The following is a 19,782-nucleotide window of genomic DNA, read 5'->3' as shown; positions in this document are numbered from 1 at the left end:
GCTTCCTAATAACATACATTACCCTCATTTTGCTTTAGCAGTAATGGTTGCCTCCTCACTTCTCATTTCAAAAGTTCCACAGCTATCAAAATGTTACAGCAGAGCAACAGCATTGACATATAAATTAGTTTCTGTAAAGTGCAACTAAAAAGACATTTGATACAGGAAATGATCAAATGCAATGTAAAAAAATCACGATTTTTAACCTCATTTGCCCTATTCCACACTGAGCATATCTTGTCTCTGGCTAAGGAGTCACCCCTGTACCCATACCAAAAAGTGAGTACATTTCAGCAGCTCTAGTGAAGAGTAACAGAAACTTTCCTTCTTAGAGGTAACTTTTCCAGGTCATAGAGAAGGTGGCCAGATTTCAACTCAGGACACTTAATTTGTCCAGATTCTAACAACAGAAAGCAAAGAGGCACCAAATATACAAAGAAAGACAAGGCCCCAAAACATGTGTTGGTTGGGACACAAAGTAGTCATTTGTCTGAGGTTTCTGAATGGTGACACATGCCTAACTTTCTTCTGCCTTGTTTGCACAGGCAGGGCTCACACCTACTACTGAAATAAACTATTTGCATTGAAAACACCTGCTCACTTAATTCTGCTCAAAAGAATCAAACCTGGAAAGCCCTGAAACCAACTGCTGCTCAACAAAATAACACCAGTACTCCAGGATTGTGTTCTTTGACCTTTCTAATCTGGGCAGAGGAACACAAACAAACAGGATTTCAGAATCAAGACACAAATCAGTGCAGATTTTCTGTCCTCTTTAGGATATTCAGGTAAAGGGAGAGAAACTGCTTGCAAGACCTCTGCTTCACATACTGCAGCATGAGACTGCTTGCAGGAATCAAAGGGCCTACCACAGGTGAAGAAGTGGTGGGTCCTTTTCCCCTTACTACCTCCGCACAGAAAAATAGAAGCCCTGGATGAGTCTCACATTTTTCAGTTGACAACTGAATACACATTTTATTCTTAATAAAAATGCTCGTGAAAAACTTAAAGAGACAGAAATTATTTGAAATTATTTGTGGTATATTAAAAACCAGTTCCTTTTATTGAATTGCCACTATGAAAATAAATGTCACATTAAATATATTTAAGGAATTAGAATAAAAACCACACACCTAGAATAATGAGCATTGTGTCTCATTCTTCAGGTGCAGTGAATAGAGCTACACCACCATCTGACAAACTGAACTATTCTTGAGCATTCTTGTACAGAATCATGTTAACTGACTTATCTTAATCAAAATAACAACTTACAGAATGTTAAATATTTCAACTTTAAAGCCAAAAGAAAATGAGAAATAAATTAGCAGGAAGTCACATTATCTGCCAGCCACAAGACAGGAAATTCTCTGAAAGGATTCTTATTGCTAAGTAGAATATTATATTGTGCCCACAGCTGAGTTTTAAACACTTTTCATGTGAACTGTAAAATTATATAAAATTGGGTTTGTAATGTATTTTTAGTATCTGGATGAGGTTGTGCCATGAATAACTGTTCCATTTTTGAATGTACTCTTCTGAAAAAAAAAAAAAATTACAAAACAATTGGAAATTTTCCCTCTAAAGCCTCCTAGATAAAGACACAAACTTTAATACTGCAGGTTTGAGATGTGTGCTGCTTGTAACGTGTTAGTGTTTTTATCAGAGAAAGCATGATGGCAGTTTACTGTAACTGTACCGTTAAGTTCATGGTAGAACCCTTTTACAGAAACATGGAATTTCAATCCATAGGAATGTTGCAACATAAACTATCTAGAAATGAAACATGTCTTTCCTTGCCTTCTAGGTAAGATAAAAATAGGTTTTGTTTAAAATGCTCTATGTAACCACTCCACAAAATAAAAATCTGGCTAAAACGGTATGTGCTTAGTGAAAAGGGACAATTTTCTTAACAAATACCCTTCACAAATGCAATACTGCCCTGCTTCTGTGCATTCACACAGATGATGCAAGTTTATAGTCTGGCCTTCAGTGATGTGAGGCACTTCAGATTCCCTTGAAATGGTGAAAACTCCTTCTCCTGATTTCCCATGTCCCTGTCTCTCCCTTCCTTGGAAAAAAGTCAGTCAACAGTAGTGTGGGAATCAGACACGTTATTATTGCCAGGGGGGCTTGTCCCATCTTTTTCAAACAGAATGAGAGAACAGCTCATTGCCACTCCTATGGTACCACCAGAGCTGGGGAAAAAAATCTCGAGTTACAGGGAAAAATGAAATGGGATTAAAACTGACAGAGAAGGTTCTTAGAGAGCAGCTGTGAAAAAGTGAGGAAGAACACAGGAAGCCTGGGATAATGGAATGTGCATTGGTAAAGTGATGTCTTACCATAGCACCACTATGTTTTGAGTTCTCCATGAAGTTTGGACAATAAAATATATCAGTTGGCAAGCATGCATACAAAGACTAAGAAGGAAGAAATAAAAATCCAACCGACAGACAAAACCACAGTATAATCTTTTATTATAACCTAATTTACTTGATGGTCTGACTCATGATTTTTGAGTCCTCCGGGTTTGCAGCTCTGCTCCACTTTTTCGTCGTATCAAGCAGCACATTTACCATCTAAGTTCCTGAAAAGAGATTTGGTTGCTCTGCTTCTTGGTTTCACTGCTTTACCTAAATCAACTACAAATGCTTCCATTTCAGCGTGCATTTAGAAAAGCGGACAACTCGAGTTTACACACACCCTCCCGTGCCGTCACCCCCTTAGAACCGCAGTTAGGGAGTTACGGAAATAATTTCAAAAAGGGCCCCGCTTTTCCTCGTCTTCGGAGAGCACACCGGTACAGCCTCACAGGGCACCGCTCGAAGCGGCGCAGCCCCGGGCTGCCGTGCCCGCTCGGCTCGGCTCGCCAGTGCAGCCGCTCCACGCCGCGTTCCAGCGGGACCCGGGGGCTGAGGGCGGGCGCTCCGGGAGCAGCCACCCGTAGCAGGTATCGGGCAGGGGGTCCCGCCTCACTAGCCCCCGCGGTCTCCAGAGACAGCTGCACTTTCCCGGCTACATTCACTTCGGCTTAAAAAAGTAGCAAAGCGTGGGAGCCCAGCCCGCAGGCGGAGACTCCGGCGCTCAGTCGCGCCCGCCCCGAGCCCCTAGCCGCTGCAGGCGACCGAGCTGGGCCCTTTGGCACCGGCGGGCCATTTCCTCCCACCACTCCCAGGACGCCCTCCCCGGCCCGCGGCGGCGGCCCCGGGGGTCTGCGCGGCCCCGCTCCGAGCAGGAACCGCCCGGCGCGCCGGGGCCGGCGGGGCCCGGGAGCGGCGGCCCCGCGCCTTCGGAGCAGGAAGGAGCGCGGCCGCGGGCAGCCCGCGTATCCCTCCGCGGCACCGTGCGTGCGTGTGCGGCGGCGGCTCCCCGGGAAGCGCGTGAGGCAGCGCCAGGGGGAGGGAACTACTTTCAGGAAACTCGAGCGTCGGGCAGCGCCGGGCGCCGCTGGGAGGGTGGTGGCGCGAGGCCGTCCGGTAGCGGGCGCGGGTCAAGGGGATTACTTTCCTCTCCTCGCTCTTCCCTCCTCTCCCGCCTCCCTTTCCCCCGTGGTTATTTTGGATCAAGCTGTGGCGGCGGAAGGAGCCTGAAGTCAACGCTTCCGCCCAGTTTTCCTGTGAGGAGGAGGCGGGGGCGGCCGCGAGGAGCCGAGGCGGCGGCAGCGGCCGCTAATGGAGTTACTGCCGGGGAGGAAGCGCCGCCGCTGAACTTCCCTGCGGGCTTTCTCCCTCCTCTCCCCCTCGTCCTGCAGCCGAGGGCTCCTCTCTCGCCCTGGCAGCTCCGCTCCGCTCCCCCTCCCTCCCCGCGCCTCTCCTCACACAAACAGCCGTGACGCATCCTCCCTCTCCGCCGTCCCCCCCCCTTCCCACCCCCAGGCTGGTTTAAAACGCCTCCCTCCCCCCGTCGCCAGCCTTCTCCTTGGGGCCGGCGCGTCCTCCCTCCGCAGTGCTCGGCGTCGCTTTGGAGGGGGTGGGAGATCCTCGCCGAGCCTCTCTGCCCCCCTTTTCCCCTTCCCTCCCCGCCTGCCCCGGCCTGTGGCGGCTCCGGTGTCTGGAGGAATTTCTGCCGCCGCCTGCCCCGGCTGTGCGCGGGAGGCGGGCGGGCAGGGAGGGAGGCGGCCGAGCAGCAGCGGGAGGAGGAGGAGGAGGAGAAGGAGGAGGAGGAGGAGGGCAGCAGCGAAGGCGGCTGCAGCGGGAGATGAGCTGCAGCGGGAGGACGGTGCGGTGCAGCTTTTTGCGGCGGGGAGCCCTCCCTTGTCTCCACAACTCTGTCCCCCTTTAACTGGGAGCAGCTCAAGAGTAGAAGATCCGTGGTTGTTGCTTCTGTTTGCACCACTACCTTCACCACCACCACCATCATCATCATCGCCAAAGACAGGGGAAATACGCTGCACCGCCGGACAACAGGATTTCAGGTTTCCAGGATAAAGACCGCTCTCCTCCCCCTTTCCCCCCATCGCTCCCTCACTCACCGCATCGCCCGTGCCCTGGCCGGGGGCGGCAGACCGGGGGGGGTAACAATGGTGAAGTTTCTGGTGAGTTCTGGCTGCGCCCTGGCTGCGTCGGTGCTGCTCCGTGTGCCTGTCGGATCGTGGTGAGGAGAAAATGAGCGAAGAGACGGCGACTTCTAACGAGTAAGTGGCGGTGCTCCCCCTCCCCTCCGCTCCGGGATCGGAATGGGGATGGGGCTCGAGGCGTCCCTTCGGCTCCGCGCCCCGCGGGGCCTTTGCCCGCGCACGTACGTGTGCTGTCCTCCCCCTGCGCGGACTGCGCATTTCTGCTCGCGTACATGGAAGCCCAGAAGCTCCCTCTTTGTGAAGGAGCTTGGTTTGGAAGGGCTACGAGCCGCCGGCCGGAAAAGCTTGGTTTAGTTAGAGCCCGGTAGAAAACGGTGCAGGTAACGATGGTGTCTTGGAGGGGGAGGATGGGTCTGAAATGCCCAGAGAGGTATCGGCACGTACTACCTCTGATAATATCCCATTACTTGTAGATATTTCACATGGAAAGTAGTGTGTGGGAGCTTCATCCTGCAGGAAACTGCTCCTGAATTTTAATTGGATGAGTCAGTCAGTGTAAATACAGCTTAAACCTACCCTAAAGCCCTTCCCCCCCCCCTTTTTTTTTTTTTTTTTTTTTTAATTTCTTTTAATGAGCACTTGGGACTTTTTCCCCCTTCCCTTCCCCCCTCCCCACCCCCCCAGAGAGGAAGGGGATAGTTCAAGGATCTCTTAATATTTTTACTGTGACTGGTTTGGAGGAAATCCAGAGGAGATTGTGTGTATGTGCGGCTGTATTCCCCTGCCTGTAATCAGTCTTTGAAATACATTTGGGTCGGAAGCGATAAATATTTGTCAGAAAACATCTGAGTTCTTTATGGCATTGAAAAAGGAATATAAAGTATTTTGAAACTTTTCCTGTGATCGGGAAGTTTAAAGTTGATTGCTGCGGTCTCCAAGCCGTAGCGTTACGATTTGCGATGTCGGTGTTTGCTCGGGCTGATTTTATGAATGATGCGGTGACGGCCGCGGCCATGACGGTGGGGAGGGAGCGCTGCGCCCATTGTATCTGTAGGTAGCGGTGAGCGGCCGGGGAGCAGCCGAGCTGACAGGCAGGGTGCGGACGGGGCTCCTCCGGCAGGAAAGATGGATTTCCCATTTCACTGCCGTCTTCCGAGCAAAGCCTGCGCACCTTCCCGTGCGCTCCCCAAACGCGGCGTTCGGGTCCCCGGGGAGCGGCGCGGGCCGGGCCCCGTGGGGAGCGGAGCCCAGCGGGGCGCGGGGCTCGGGCGCTGCCGCCCGCGGCGCTGAGCGGGCCGGGGGCAGCCGGGCCGGGGGGAGCCGCCGCGGCGCCCGCGGGGCCGGGAGCCGGGGCCGCCGCCGCCATGTTTCCTTTTTTTTTGTGAATCGCTCTCATTTGCATACCACAATCTCCATTCATAAAAAAAAAAATTACGGAAAAAGAATTGCTGTCACCGCCGCTGACCTGTAGCGGAACCTGCCCTGCGGAGCACCCGGAGCGGCTGCTCTCGGGCCGAGGGCCGGCCTGCGGCCCGCGGCCGGCGGCGGAAGGTCTCCAGGACCTGCTGTATTAATATGTGCTGTTCGCTGCTTGTTGACACAGTTATGTGGGAAATATCAGCTCTGGGAGGTGCTGGGAGCACGTGATCCGCTCCATTCATAAAATACCTGGCTGTCCATTCACAGTGCAGTACAGTGTCTGCATTCAGCAGCCTCGCAGATCAGACCTGCATGGGAAGGGAGAGGCAGCCAGGCCGGCAGGTTTATCGGAGAGGGCAGCAGAAAGAGGGCTTATGGCTGCGAGCATGGGAAGTCACTGTAAAGGGGGATGTGGAGGGACGAGAAAGGCTTATTTTTACGGTTTATGTTTGTCTTTTTCCTATAAAGGAGCATTAATTCAGAAGTACCTTCTCACTGTACCATCTTACATTTAAACAAGGAAGAGTTTTATTCAGAAAACGTTGAAATATTTTCTCCTCCAGAAATGCTGACTCAAAAATAGAATACTAAAAATCAAATTCATTATTATGAACGCATTTTCAAGACAGTGTTTTAATCCATTTGGAGTAATTTACATTTCATTGAACAATACAGCCTTACATCTGCAAGAGATCAACATGGTGCAGAAGGAAGTCAGTCATACCTAATGAGGCATCTGAAAATGTTGCCTGTTGTAAAATACAGGTGACAGTGAAGACAACTAAATTGATAGAAATCAACATTGCGGTTCATTTTTGTCTGTTTACTTTGAGAATTTTACAGCAGATTAGCAATCATAGTTTCTCCTTAACCTATGCCTATTCTGAAATATCAGAATACTGGAAATGTTTTTAATATGGCATAAATTGTTTAGAGGTCAATGTATTATCTTTGATTTTAAATATACTGAAAATTAAAAAACCCCACGGTGAAATTTACTGATGAAGGATCCCTGGAGCAGACAATATATTTGTTTGATGTAACTGTTTTGTGGTTGCCAGTGTTAAAATTGTGATGTTCATTGCTCATGAGTACACTTTTTCATTATCTTAACAAATTACACTGAGGTGATCCTTAATTATACATTCATGAAGTGGAGGAGGCTTGTTGTTAGTGCAGCCTAAGAGAATACCTGAAATATTACTAATCTTTACTTAATATGAGGAAGGAAAGCTCGCATACAGTATTTGCTTTGAGTTTGTTCAGTGGTGCCATAGAACTAAATGTGTTCTTATATAAATACCTTTACAAAGCACTATAAACAATGCTTTTTCTTAAAGAGTAGATTGGGGTTTTTTTTATTTTTTTTTTTAACTTCAGTTATTAAAATATCAGAAGAAAAATAAGAAAAATGTTTCTCAGTTGCTTTGCTTTTGTTGACAGCATTTTCGGCATGGCCAGAGTCATCATTTCTCATCTGTTGCTTTTGCACATAGCACAAGCATGTCACTTTAAATGGTTGGGATATATGATTGAAATGCCATATAAACCATTTGTGAAAATAGGACAGATGTACAAACTGAAATTCATCGTATATTTAAAGTTCACCATGCTTAATTTTATCAGTAGAATTGATGACATCAATGGCCTTGAGTACATTAACAGACTTTTCGGCATATAGGAATGAATACGGGTATTCTGCAATGCATTTTGTGTCATTGTGGCTACCAGGTATATTCTGGTAATTGAGTGTTAGTTTTTGTTTATAAAACTTCATTTTACAGAGTAAGATATAAATATTCGTGGTGTCTAGAGTTTGACTTCAGTTAATAATAAATTCTTAGTGATGGTGGGAAAGATTAATTAAGAAGCTACATTAAGGACTACTAGGTTTCTTCTTGATCATGAACATATGGAAGGCAGCCTTATAAAATTCTGATTACTACAGATGAGTCTTCATTGGTAATTTTTACATTGCTATTGTAATGATGTTATTGTATTTGTTGGTTAGGTGTTAGGTATTAGTTAAATGAAAGTATTTCTATACCTCCAGATAATTTTATTCGTTTTCTCCCTCAGTGGTGTTTTGCAGTCAGGGTGGTCAGCATCAACACAATATATTCACAAAAACTATCAGTTTTTAAATGAAGGAATTTGTAGGATTTTTGGACTCACGGGTCAATTTGCTACTCACGCAACGTAACATAATAATGTTAAAGGAGACATGTCAGTGAGCACTGTACTAAATTCCTGTTTTGGTGGCAGGTTTTTATTGCTGTCTAGAAATGCGACTGAATTTCATTGTTAGGTAAAACAGAATAGTTGTTGTGCTCTGTAGTCCTCATTCAGTAGGGATGAATGATGACAGGCTTAAGATGGAGTCTGAGTTGCTGCAATCGAAAAGTAGGAGCACTGCTTTACTGGCTTGTTTACTTTCCTCTGTATTGCAGGTGGCTGCTTTTTATTTCAGGGAATGCTACTGCTCTTGAATCATATTCAGAGTTGCTTTTACATATTGTATTTTTACAGGTTCAGATTGTCACATGCTGATTGTTTTACCACATAAATATACTCATTTTCCTAGATAATTTAATTAAAGAGATTGTAAATTAAACACAACATATTCTAATGCTGTTTGCTTAAGAGCCTTAGGTTATGATGCTATAAACATCCTGAAGTGTTGATTTGAAAAAGTTAAGGTGAACTAAATTTTCAAATAAGGTATTTATTCATGTCTTCCTTCAATATATATGAAAATACTGTTTGTACTTCATTTGTGCTTCAGAATTGTATTGAATTTGTCTTACAAGCCCAGATACTGAAAGATGAATGTGAAATTGTATCACAGAAAGTAATGCCAATTAGTTTGGGCTTATTAGTTCTGGGAGGATTTTAACACTTTTCAGCAGGCTAATTTTCTTTCTGCTGTTTAGGGCATATATAGACACTGAAATTCTTAGTAAATTTTTTTTTTTTTTTTTTTTTAAGGAAAGGATCTTCTAACCCAATTGATTATATTAAATCATTGCAATTCTGATATATTTTCATTTGAGGGCATGGTTCCTTATAGAGTCCTTGGGAGGCTTTTCCAGTCTTATGAACGGATTCTTGCTGTCTGTTTGGCTTTATATTGTGTGACGCTATTTTGAAGGTGAAACTGAATTTGCATGTTACATAATCTGAGAGTCAGTTAGGGGGGGTGGTTATTTTTGCTTCTTTCTTTTAAAAAAAGGTTCACCCTAGCAACAGTCCTTGATTACTGTGATATTGCAGAAAAATGCTTTTGGATGTTTCAGCATAACTGGAGCCAGCAATAATATTTGAATTCAAGAATGCCGAGTGTTTCCCTTGTTTGTTCATTTAAAATTTAAAGCTCTTGATGCCTTAAAGTGACAGTGAGGACATCAGCGTGACATTTAAAAGTAAAGATGTTTCTTGAAAAGAATATATCCTGACAGGATCAGAAGTCACAGGATTAAAGCTGAGGGCAATCCTGATGTGTTTGGGGGTAAACGCAGGCAGTTTTGTTTGTCATTTACCCATTCTTCTGTATATCTGGAGAAACTGTGTGTACAGGTGATAACTTACTGGGATTATGACAAACACCAGAAATAAAAAAAAAAATACTTTTCAGAGTATTGAGACAAGTTTAAAAAGGAGACAAAGGAAATAATTTTGTCTTTTTTGGTTGTTACTCCCTTGATTCAAAAAGAGGACGTACAGTGTATGGCTTAAATGCTTCAAATGTTTAAATGTTTGCTTTCTCCCTTCTATGCTTCTTCCTCAGAACATGTTGCAGTTACTTAAAGGAATTTGAAAGATGTCAGAAGTTGCCATATTGTTCAGGATCCCAATTTCTTTATGCCTGTTTAAGAAGGAAATCTCTCGTTTTCCTTTCTGTTCTAGTGTGCAACGACACTTAAGCAAGTAAATTTTAACTAGCACAGTTTGCACAGTTATTGAATGTCTGGAACTGATTGCAAACAGAAATTTAATGGTCCCCAAAGATACAAAATTTGTTCTTCTCTTCTTCCTTGAAAACATTCATACCTCTTTCTGAAAGCACTTTCTGTTAAGTATCTAGTTAATTATTGGCAACTGATGTGCTACAAAGTTTCCAAATTTAATTCAATTAGATGTAAACACATTTGCAACATTTTTTTTATAAGTTCTAATACTTTGTTAGGTGTGTCTCCCATCTTCAGCAATGCTTATTTTTTGATGGAAGAGGACTGAATGCTCTTTTTTATTGGCATTTATTTCTAAACTTAAGACAATAGCAATACATGCTCCTGTTGTACTTGCTTTTTTTGTACTTGGTAAGTGAAGATTTTTCTTTTTTTTTTTTTTTGTTAATGCTTAGACTATGCTCTAGTAAAATCTGTTGGCTGGCACTATTCCCTGTGGTTTTTCTCATTCATAAAGTGATAACATTTTGTATATGGTAAAATACGTTATGGTATATCATACTAACAAAAGCACAGTACCTCTCCCATCTGAAAATTGTAATAGGAATCTATAAGACTACGGTGGTATTGAACAGCACTCACTTATATAAAGCAAGCAGACATTTCAAGTGCATGTGTTTTCTAGTCTTATAATGCTTATCTTTATAGTAATGTTCATGCTGATAACTGCAATATTAATTTGTTTAAAATATATATATTAATTTGTCTATATTCATTACTTTATTATAATTTTCTCCTACATATGAACAAGAAAAAGACAAAAACCCAAGCAACCTACAAGTTCTTAGACATGCTAAGGGACAAAAAATTTGCATTTAAGTGCTCTGAGTGCTAGAATTTGTTAGTAAATGTGGTTCTGATTAAATAACAATTCACTTGCTACATACAGGCCCTAACTCCCAATGCTCCAATTAAGGTGGGGAAAACAGATGATGATGATATTATTATTATTATTGCTATTATTACTATTATTAATTTTTTCCCAATGTAATGATGGTAAGTTAATCTAGCTGTGAAAGGAGATCACTCACAAGCATTTTTTTCTGTAAGAACTCACTGTCATATGACAGTAAATAATTCAAACAGGGAAAACAGGCAATAGAAACTTCATCAGTTACTGTGTTCCATTCTGCACTGCTGCCTGATACCAAGTTTCCATTCAGAAGGAAATACTTTTCATGTGCACACTATGCAATAAAATTTACCAAATGTGTACCATTGAAACATCTAAACCATCTTAAAAATTAGATGGTATAGCATCTATTTCTTCTTCTTCCCCCCCCCCCCCCGATGTATACATTCGTGTGTCTTGACTACTGTTGTTCATGATTAGGTAAGGAAGTCTAATTCTGTTATAGCAAGTTTAACACTCACCTATTTGGAACTCCAGAAGGAATTCTGTGGCCCAAGTGCTTGGCTTGAATGGGTTTGTGAGCCAATTTTTGACTGGAATGGTTTGTGAGAGCAGGTGTCATTAAAGTCTATGGAAGAGTTGGGGTTTTTGGAGATTTTTTTTTTAAAAACTCCAGTAAAACAGTAATAAATGAATAGGCCTTCCCCAAGATGACCTGGCAACTGTTGACAATCAACCTTTTTCTTTGACTCCTGCTGGCTAGTTGAGACACTAAACTGAAGTTTGTCAAAGCAAAAATGAAACCGATTTATTTCATTTATAAGTAAAGTCAAATGCTGTCAACAAACAAGCGTACCAACAAGAAGCATCAAGAATTTCATTAATGAAACAAGTAATTACTGAAATCTAGTGTTAATTTTATTAAAAATTGTTACTGACTGTCTTCCCTGAAAAACATCCAGTTCCCCAGAACTGGTAAGATATAGCTGTCAGTGAGGATTCCTGCCAGGCGTTTCTATTCCTTTAGAAATTGTGCAGAACTGTTTTGGTGAAGTGGTATAAACCTTGAGGGCAGAAGTGATTTCTCTCTCCTTAGCCTTTTGAAAGGATTAAGTAAGGGTAGTGAAAGGTGGGAGTACAGCGCCTGCTCTGATTTAGGAATTTTTATGTAGCTTCTTAGAAACTTTTCAGCCTCTCAGATGTGATAAAGTATTCTGAGCCCTGGGTATTTCTTTCTGTGCGTGGTGTGCTTATTCTGGATCCTAGTACAGCATGCCTTAATATGAGGCCTGTGATTGAGGCTGATACATGTTGAACCTTGAACAGGAATACATTTTTTTAAAGGTGTAAAGAAGCTAATTCAGGATTTAGAGCTGAGACCTATACATTTAAAATGGGAAATCCTGAGGGTTTTTTTAATGTATGTATGGAGCTGACCTTATGTAAAAAAGCTATATGTTTGTAAGCACTAGTTATTGTTGATAATCACTGGTCTTTGCTTGCTTTAGGACCAAGAATAATTTGGAAATTTTGTAGTGGGACAGACTTAGGATAGGTATGTTTGTGCCGTCTTCAGGGGCTAGTTAACTATCTCCTTACAAGTTCCGCTTGTGATTCAAATGATACTCATCTGTGCTACTGATGTATGACTGTGCTACTATGATGCAAACAAATTCTGGCATTGCTGTCTCTAACTGGAAGATTTTTAAGAAGAAATTGGTGCTGGTACCAATTGTAAATAATGAGCATGCCAAGGGAATGCAAAGTTGTAAAATTAAATGCTTGAGAATTGTTGGGGTTGAGAACTGAGATTTTTTACTCAAATACAATCCATGTGGCCAGGGTGTATGAATTTTGATGATTTTGGTAGTAAGACAGATCCAGGATTGTACTCAGATTGCTTAGGTTGTGCTCTCAAACCTTCAATATTAGGAAATGCCCATTTTCTTCTTTTTCAACCCCTTGCCTCATTTACTGCTCCTCCTGTGCCAGAGAGGAGGATCGTGTCTTCTGACCATGCACAGGTGATTCTGTGTAATTGAAGACTGCATCTTAGTAAGCATTAAAACTCTATAAATACTATTACTGAAAAGTAAAGCAGTATTCTGACAGGTTTGTTAGGGTTTTTTTGTTTGATTTGTTTCTTGAGTTTGGTCTGATTTTAATCTTCAGATTTCAACTATTGGAGTATTTCAAATGTTGGTAATATTGCTGTAATTGCATCCAGACTTGTAGCGTGCTGTTTCTTATATTCTTTTGGCTAATGTGATTTTCTTAATCCTTATCTGAAAGTTGGGGGTTCCCCCCCCCCCCCAGTTTGGAAGCTCTCTCTAGTTTTTTGAGAAGTTTATTTGACGGAATAATACCTTTTCTATGTTGAATTTCATTTTGGTTTGGTTCTTTTAAGGCAGTAATGGCATCTGTTATGAGATGCACACTAGACACACATCACATTGTGGCAAGTCACAGTGTGCCATGAGACTGTTGACAATGTATGGGCTTATTTGCTGTGGAGGCATCTAATGTACGGGTTGCCATTAAGCCTGGTTTTTCTGTGGTGTAACTCATGTATCCCGTAGGAATAGCATCATAATTCAGGCCTGTAAGTGCAAGGTACTTGCCATTCTCATTGATATGAAAATGCCAGTTGCTTGTCATTTCTTAATGAGTAAATATGTTTTCTATCTGGATCTTTTTTCCTTTTTCAGGTGGGGTGGGTGGGGCAATTTGTAGGTAAACTGTGTTCATAAAATCTTTTCCTATGTTGTGCTCGGTGGTTCCCAAAGAAGTTAGTGTGTGTAAATCAGGCCATTATTAATTACACAGTTGTTTTAATGCATTAAGACCTATGAGCATCTTGACAGAATCTTGCTTCACCTTCTACTTTTTTCAGTCTCCAGAAAACTTTTTAATGGATGTGTAACCGCTGCTTGAGCAATCTTATGATGATCTCTAGCACAGTACTTTCATGCTTTCTGTATTTGTACTGAACGGGGCTAGCTTAAAATATCTTATATTGTCTTAGGTGTATTCAACTTGACACATCCTCTAGAAGAGCCCCCATATGCACCTTAAAATGTACGTGCTTTGTTACTATGGTGATGCAGAAGAATCGTGCATGTTAACAATCCATGTTAGGTAATGGAGGATTTGCAGAAATCAGTTAAGCATCTGCCTGGGGCACAGAAAACTGAGTCTGTGACCATACCTGCACCCCAGCCCCTTGGCTGCAGGCAGGCTGAGGTAATCTTGTTATGAGATTAGATGCTTTCCTGTTTTCAGGTTGTCTGAGGGGCGAAGATGATGTTTTGGTAATGGTTTCAGAAGTTGAAGTAGTCTCACCTGATCACATACTTTTAAGTATCTTCCACCGTATACTTAGGGTATTCTGCATAGTGTAAAAGAGATGCTTGGCAAACATGTTGTGTGTTTGTCACTGACACAAACCCAGTTTTGTTTTTCTTTGAACTGCCTGGGCTGATGATGCATGAATTCATGAGCTTTCATTTCTCAGTTATGGCTGCCTGCAAATCCTGCACAAGGAGAACACATCCATATTCGTTCCCCTGAAGCAAGGTAGAAAACATGAGCTCTTCTTCATCTGTTAGCTGAATTCTGGTTGAAGAACAGGTCTATTCAAGGAAGCTGTTCCAGAACAACACATGAATTTAGAGTGCTGTACTTTAGTATAGTGTAATTTCCTGTGGGGGGCCTTTTATTTCCCTTGTTCTGGAGTAAGTTGTGGTTAACTAGGGGAAAACTGGTAAGTTTAGTTGGCTCATTAGAGGAGCTTTTTCCGGTTCTCCCTTCTTTCCTTCCCTGCTGTACATTTTAAAAACTGTAGGTTTTTTGCATTAATTACTTTGTTTGTTTTGTTTCTTTGTGGTTTTTTGTTTGTTTTTCATTTGATAGTTTTGTTACTGCTGAAAATGATGTATCTTTTCCATGTTTTGAATGTGTTGGTTTTGAGCTGTGTGGGCCTCTAGCCATCCTCATAGGTTTGGTTTTGTTTTTAGTATTTTTAGGAAGTACTTTTTTCTGAGTATTTCTCTGTATTAGTGTTCTCATAGAGGTTATCCTCAAAAGCTTCTCTGAAAAGTGAGCCACTGGTTAGTGTCTCTTTGAGATGTTTCACTGGTCCACTGAGCATCCTTACAGGTCTTAATACTGGGGTTTTACCCTTGAGCAATGCTAGCAAGAAGCTTGTGTTTTACCACTCTGGAACAATAAAAACATAACCCAAATAAAAATATGTGTTTCCTTTGCTGTAGAAGGAGAGAATACTTCCCACAGGCTACAAGTTCATCCCCTTTTCAGCAGTGAAAGAAAAAGATATTACAGAAATGTTGAAAATCAATGTTGAGTCACTTCTCTGCTACACAAAATTCAACTTTTTTGATATTTGCAAACAAATCTTCCTGAAGTAGAACTACAGTTACATGTATAGCTCCTTTTCTGAACACAACCAGAATGCATGGATTAGATTTGAGGAATAACTGGAAATAAGTTAACCAAGTCTGTTATTTCAGCTGGTTTTTTAGGCCTGAGCGGCTCTTGGCAGATACAGGACTGGCTTTTCTGCCATTTGGCAAATCTATGCTGCTTGAGCCCCACAACTGAAGCTCAATGGATGAAGTAAGAGCTTTTAGTTAGTTTTAAGATACTCATGCTTCTTTCAGCATGAGCTTGGATCAACTTAGCATCCCAAATAAAGCATATTTCTGTCTTATCTCTGCCATGTTCTTCAGGAAAAGAGCATTTCAGTAGAGAAGTTGCAAGAGAGATGCTAATTGTATTTCACATGGCAAAGGAGGAAGGATCAAGTGACACTTCTCAAGGGCAAGAGTGATTTTGGTCAGCTTTTCTGAGATTGCTTCACAATTAAAGTTAAAGGCAATTACAGTCAGGTAGTACAGAATTTACAGTATCCTACAGTAGAAGTTATTTGTTTTCTGCATTTTTTATTTCTTCAGTTATACCTATGTATTTTACAGTGGAGGAAACATAACTGTCATTTCCCAGTTACAGCATTAATATCCATGATCTAGGGTGTATTTGGTGAGAGGCGACTTTTTTCAGTGTTGTTACTACTTCGCTTCCCTTATTTTGTCTAAAGAATAAAACAGTATATTTGATTCCTAACAACTGAAATGAAAGATGCTGTTCAATCTCTTATCATTAACAACAAAAAAAAATTGGTTGTATCATGTTTTCAGTAGGCTATAACTTCTGTTAGCTTTATTTACACTGGAAAATTGTGTTCTCCAAAGGACTGATCTTGCTTTCCTCTGCAATGAGTTTTTACTTTAATTCAGCAAATAATTTTGTCAGGATGTACTCCTGTTTGTCTTTGGGATTTGTGCTTTGTCAATAACAATGCTGGTCAAAAAGTAGAAAGATCTTTTGGTCTTCCATGCAATAATGCAAAAATGCAATATTCCAGTAGATCACAAGAAGCTCAGATCGATAGTTCTCCCAGTTTAAATAGCCAGGTATTTTTTGTATGCCTTTAACTTCCGACAGTGTGATCAGAAATTGCTTTAGCATCTGGCAGTGCAAGTAGAGACGTTTATGTATTCCTGCTGTCCATCATTTTTTAAGGTTTGTTTTTTCCTAATGATAAAACTTAGGTTCATTAATCTTCAGTCTCTCAAGCTCCATTATGTACCATTTTCTTCACAAAGGAAAATGTTGTGTGTGTGCTTTATTCATTCCAATACTAGGCTTGTACTGTAGTTTCCCAGTCTTGGCTGCTACCAAGTGAAGTTCCAAAATCCACAGGAGTTAAGTTGAATTCAGTATTAATCATATTACTTGAGATACACAAAATTATTTATCTGTCACACTGACGGGTCTCGAAGTTGTTGCTCCTTTGTAAAACTACCCAGAAAAGGGCAGTCATAGATCTTCATAAGTCTATGGGTGTTTTTAAGAGATGTAAGCAAATGCCCCCTCCCCCAAGCAGTATGAAGATTTGCAATGATATACCTCATATATGCTACTGGTGGGTTTGTTTAAAGGTTTCTCATAGACTATGTAATTTGAAATACTTAACTCTTCAGGATAGGTTTGAGGGTTTTGTTTGGGTTTGGCGTTTTTTTCAGACCCTTTCTGTTAACCTTGAAGTTTAGAATAAACTGCAGTTGTATAAGTACACAAGCCATTTAAAATAGAAATAAAAGAGAATTCCATTAATGCACTGCATTTAATCGACACTGACAAATCTAGTTTCACTAAATATTTGACACACAAAATAACTTTGACTCTATGTAGTTAATATTCCCCTCTTAAAGCAACTAAAGCAAATTTACAGTTGAAATCAGTTAATGAGAGAGAGTGGGAGTAGATTTATTTAAAATCTACTGAACTTAAATGCTCACTTGTTTGCTTTTTAATGGTAAAACAGATCTGTGGTTTGAAATGGTTTGGGGAAGTTGTGACAAGGCAGATGATGTTTCAGAACTGTTTGAAGACTACAGACGGGTCAGCTACCATTTCTCCTTTCTGGTAGATTGGAAATGTCCCTTTGAAAATGTCTGAGAAACTCAATAGACATTGAAGATGTTCAGAGATGCCATTAATATCTGGACAGTGTTCCAAGAGCATCACAAATGAATAATTATTTAGTACTATATTTTATTATCATAACATCTTAATGCTGCTGTTACCTGAAGATGATCATGCTTTACATAAAAATGTAAGAGTTGTCATAAAGGATCTGGCAAAAATTCTTGTTTACATCCTTTCTCTGACTTTTCCATTTGCTGTGGAACTTGGTTAAATTCCATATGCATCTGTTTCCTCATCAGGAGCTTTGAGCTGAAAGATATTATTTCTTTCTGGATTCTTTGGTGGGGAACTTTACCACATAGTTGTTTGGTAGGACTTCATTTGACTTTAGCAGAAATTTAGGTTTGGGTGGTTTATCTGTTCTTAATTGAAGTGTTGTGTTTTCAGGCATTTAGAAGTTCAAGCAAACTGAAGTTGCTATGCCAGCTTATGCAGTTTTAATCTTTTGGTATAACTCACTGTTCATGCTTGATGGTAGAACTTGAAATTAGTCTAATCTAAATGAAGTATTTCAGTATCTGTGTACTGAATGGGTATTTCTTTTCTTGAAACCATTTGTCTCACAAGAACCATGTGAATAAGGTGATGAGGGAAAATAGTAAGCATGATGTTCTAAGGAAGAACTTAGCAATTCAGTTTTGTTAGGAAATACATTGAATTTATGGTCATGTCAGTGTCAACTGCTTGCTTTCTGATGTTAAGGTGGTGTTTTTGCAGGTAGAGAAAGGGATTGGGAGGCGCTGGTGCTCTTGGGTTTTGGCCTTGAACAAGGAGCTCATGAAGTAGGGAGGAGATTGCCTGTGTCACTTTCCTTCAGTCTCCATTCAGTCAAGGCTCATTCATTAATACTTGGAAACTGGGTGGGTTTGTTATTTGTTTGTTTTGTTGGCTTTTTGTTGTTGGGGTTTTTGTGTGGTTTTGGTTTGTCTGGTTTTTTTTTAAGATGCTGCTTTACGCTAAATACGATTGAGGTGCAAACAAAGGATTTCTTGATTAAAAGTTAGGTGTAGACTTCAAAATTTACCTGTGTGTTCCACTTAACTGTAGTCTGTCATTTTTGTACACACAAAAAAAAAAATGCTTAATGGAAATCAATTGAATTCAAGGAAATTCTGACTGCTTATTTGGGCCAAGGCAATACCAACTGTAAATGAATTCATATGGGTTTGAGAGAGCTGCTGTGTGTTTTAAATTACTTTTTTACCCTCTCATAGCTGTTTGTGTTGTTGGACTAGAGTTAAATTATACCAGGGCTGGTTTTGTTGCATGCAACACTTTTCAGCTGTAAAATCTTTTTTCAAAGTGGTATTAGAGACATGAAGGCATCAAATGAAAATAAGGGCAGGAGCGTGGAAGGACAAAAGTAAAACTGCTGTAAGGGCTACCTACAAAATATATTAATTCCTTTCTCCTAATAAGAGCTGGACCTTCTGCCAAGACAGGTCTGCTGTTCCAGCTGGGGCTTGCAGGAGGTGATATATACTATTCTTTTAATTCTCAATGGCATTGATGGTAACTGAAGCTACTGTTCTTTGCTCCTGTCTATCCTTGTTAGAAGTTGAAATGAAAGGCAGTGGAGACAGTAAGACAATGTTGAAAGAAAAAAAAAAGACTGACAAGGAGAGAAATCTAGGGCCTAGTTTTAGGTATGCATTTAAAAATCAATTAGGCAAACTGCTGGCATTAAATTTCTAAAATTTTTTCAGATGGCTGTCTTGCAGTTTGAAAGCTCTTCTTGTTGCAGATTTTTAAGCTTTTTCATTGAAGTATATAGTACAGTGAACATTAGAGTCCTTTATTAAAACTGCTTCTCATATTAAATTATTGCCCTGTTGCCCAGTGCATTGGGTTCTGGAAAAATACCTAGTAAACTCCACAGACGAATTGATGTCCTGTTTGGCAGTGTTGGAAGCTATAGATAGTTTGTCTAAGAATTGCTTCCAGTCCTACCAGTGGTATCCATGGCACTAGTAAGAAAGCATTTATAGGCAATTTTTATCAGCTTCACTTGTTAGCTTTCTTGCTACTTTAAAAGAATGCCCAAACACTATTCTGAAACTTTAAAGAAAATGCAAAGAGAAGTTTAAATGTCTCTGTGGGCTATGCAGCTGCCACTCTTTATATGAAGAATGACAGGCTTCACCAGAATGTCTGGCTCTTAAAGCAGGAGACCATGATGCTGAAACACATTAGAGCAATGTTATTTATATTCTGCCAAAAGCAATTATCCTGCAAGACTTATAAATATGTGTTAGCTTTTATGTGTGTGATAAACTCTACAGACTTCCACAGAGATCTGTAGGTCTACTCAGAGTGATATATTTAAATTTTTGCAGGACTGAAGCCCAAGTGTTTGCATAAAAAGATGTTTCTAGTTGCAGGCATATGCTGATTATTCAGTAGCATGGCAGGAGTGTTTCTTTGGGATTGGTCTGTTACGATTAGGATTGTTAGTA

General features: G+C 41.1%; 1 protein-coding gene across 2 annotated transcripts in view; it reads left to right on the top strand.

Annotated features, from left to right (window-relative positions):
• Positions 1 to 4,206: 4,206 nt before the first annotated feature.
• SPRED1 (sprouty related EVH1 domain containing 1) overlaps positions 4,207 to 19,782 on the top strand; it is a 61,669-nt gene continuing 46,093 nt past the window's right edge. For both annotated transcript variants that reach the window (XM_082284192.1, XM_082284190.1), the window contains exon 1: positions 4,207 to 4,633. In XM_082284192.1, the coding sequence (XP_082140318.1) occupies positions 4,605 to 4,633 (29 nt within the window). In that variant the 5' untranslated portion in view covers positions 4,207 to 4,604. The remainder of the gene's footprint in view (positions 4,634 to 19,782) is intronic.

The sequence above is a fragment of the Coloeus monedula genome (genome assembly GCF_965178545.1).
Source record: "Coloeus monedula genome assembly, chromosome: 6".
In the NCBI taxonomy this organism is placed as follows: Eukaryota; Metazoa; Chordata; class Aves; order Passeriformes; family Corvidae; genus Coloeus; species Coloeus monedula.
The sequence above is the reverse complement of the archived record's forward strand: the minus strand, read 5'-3'. Positions and strand labels throughout refer to the sequence as shown.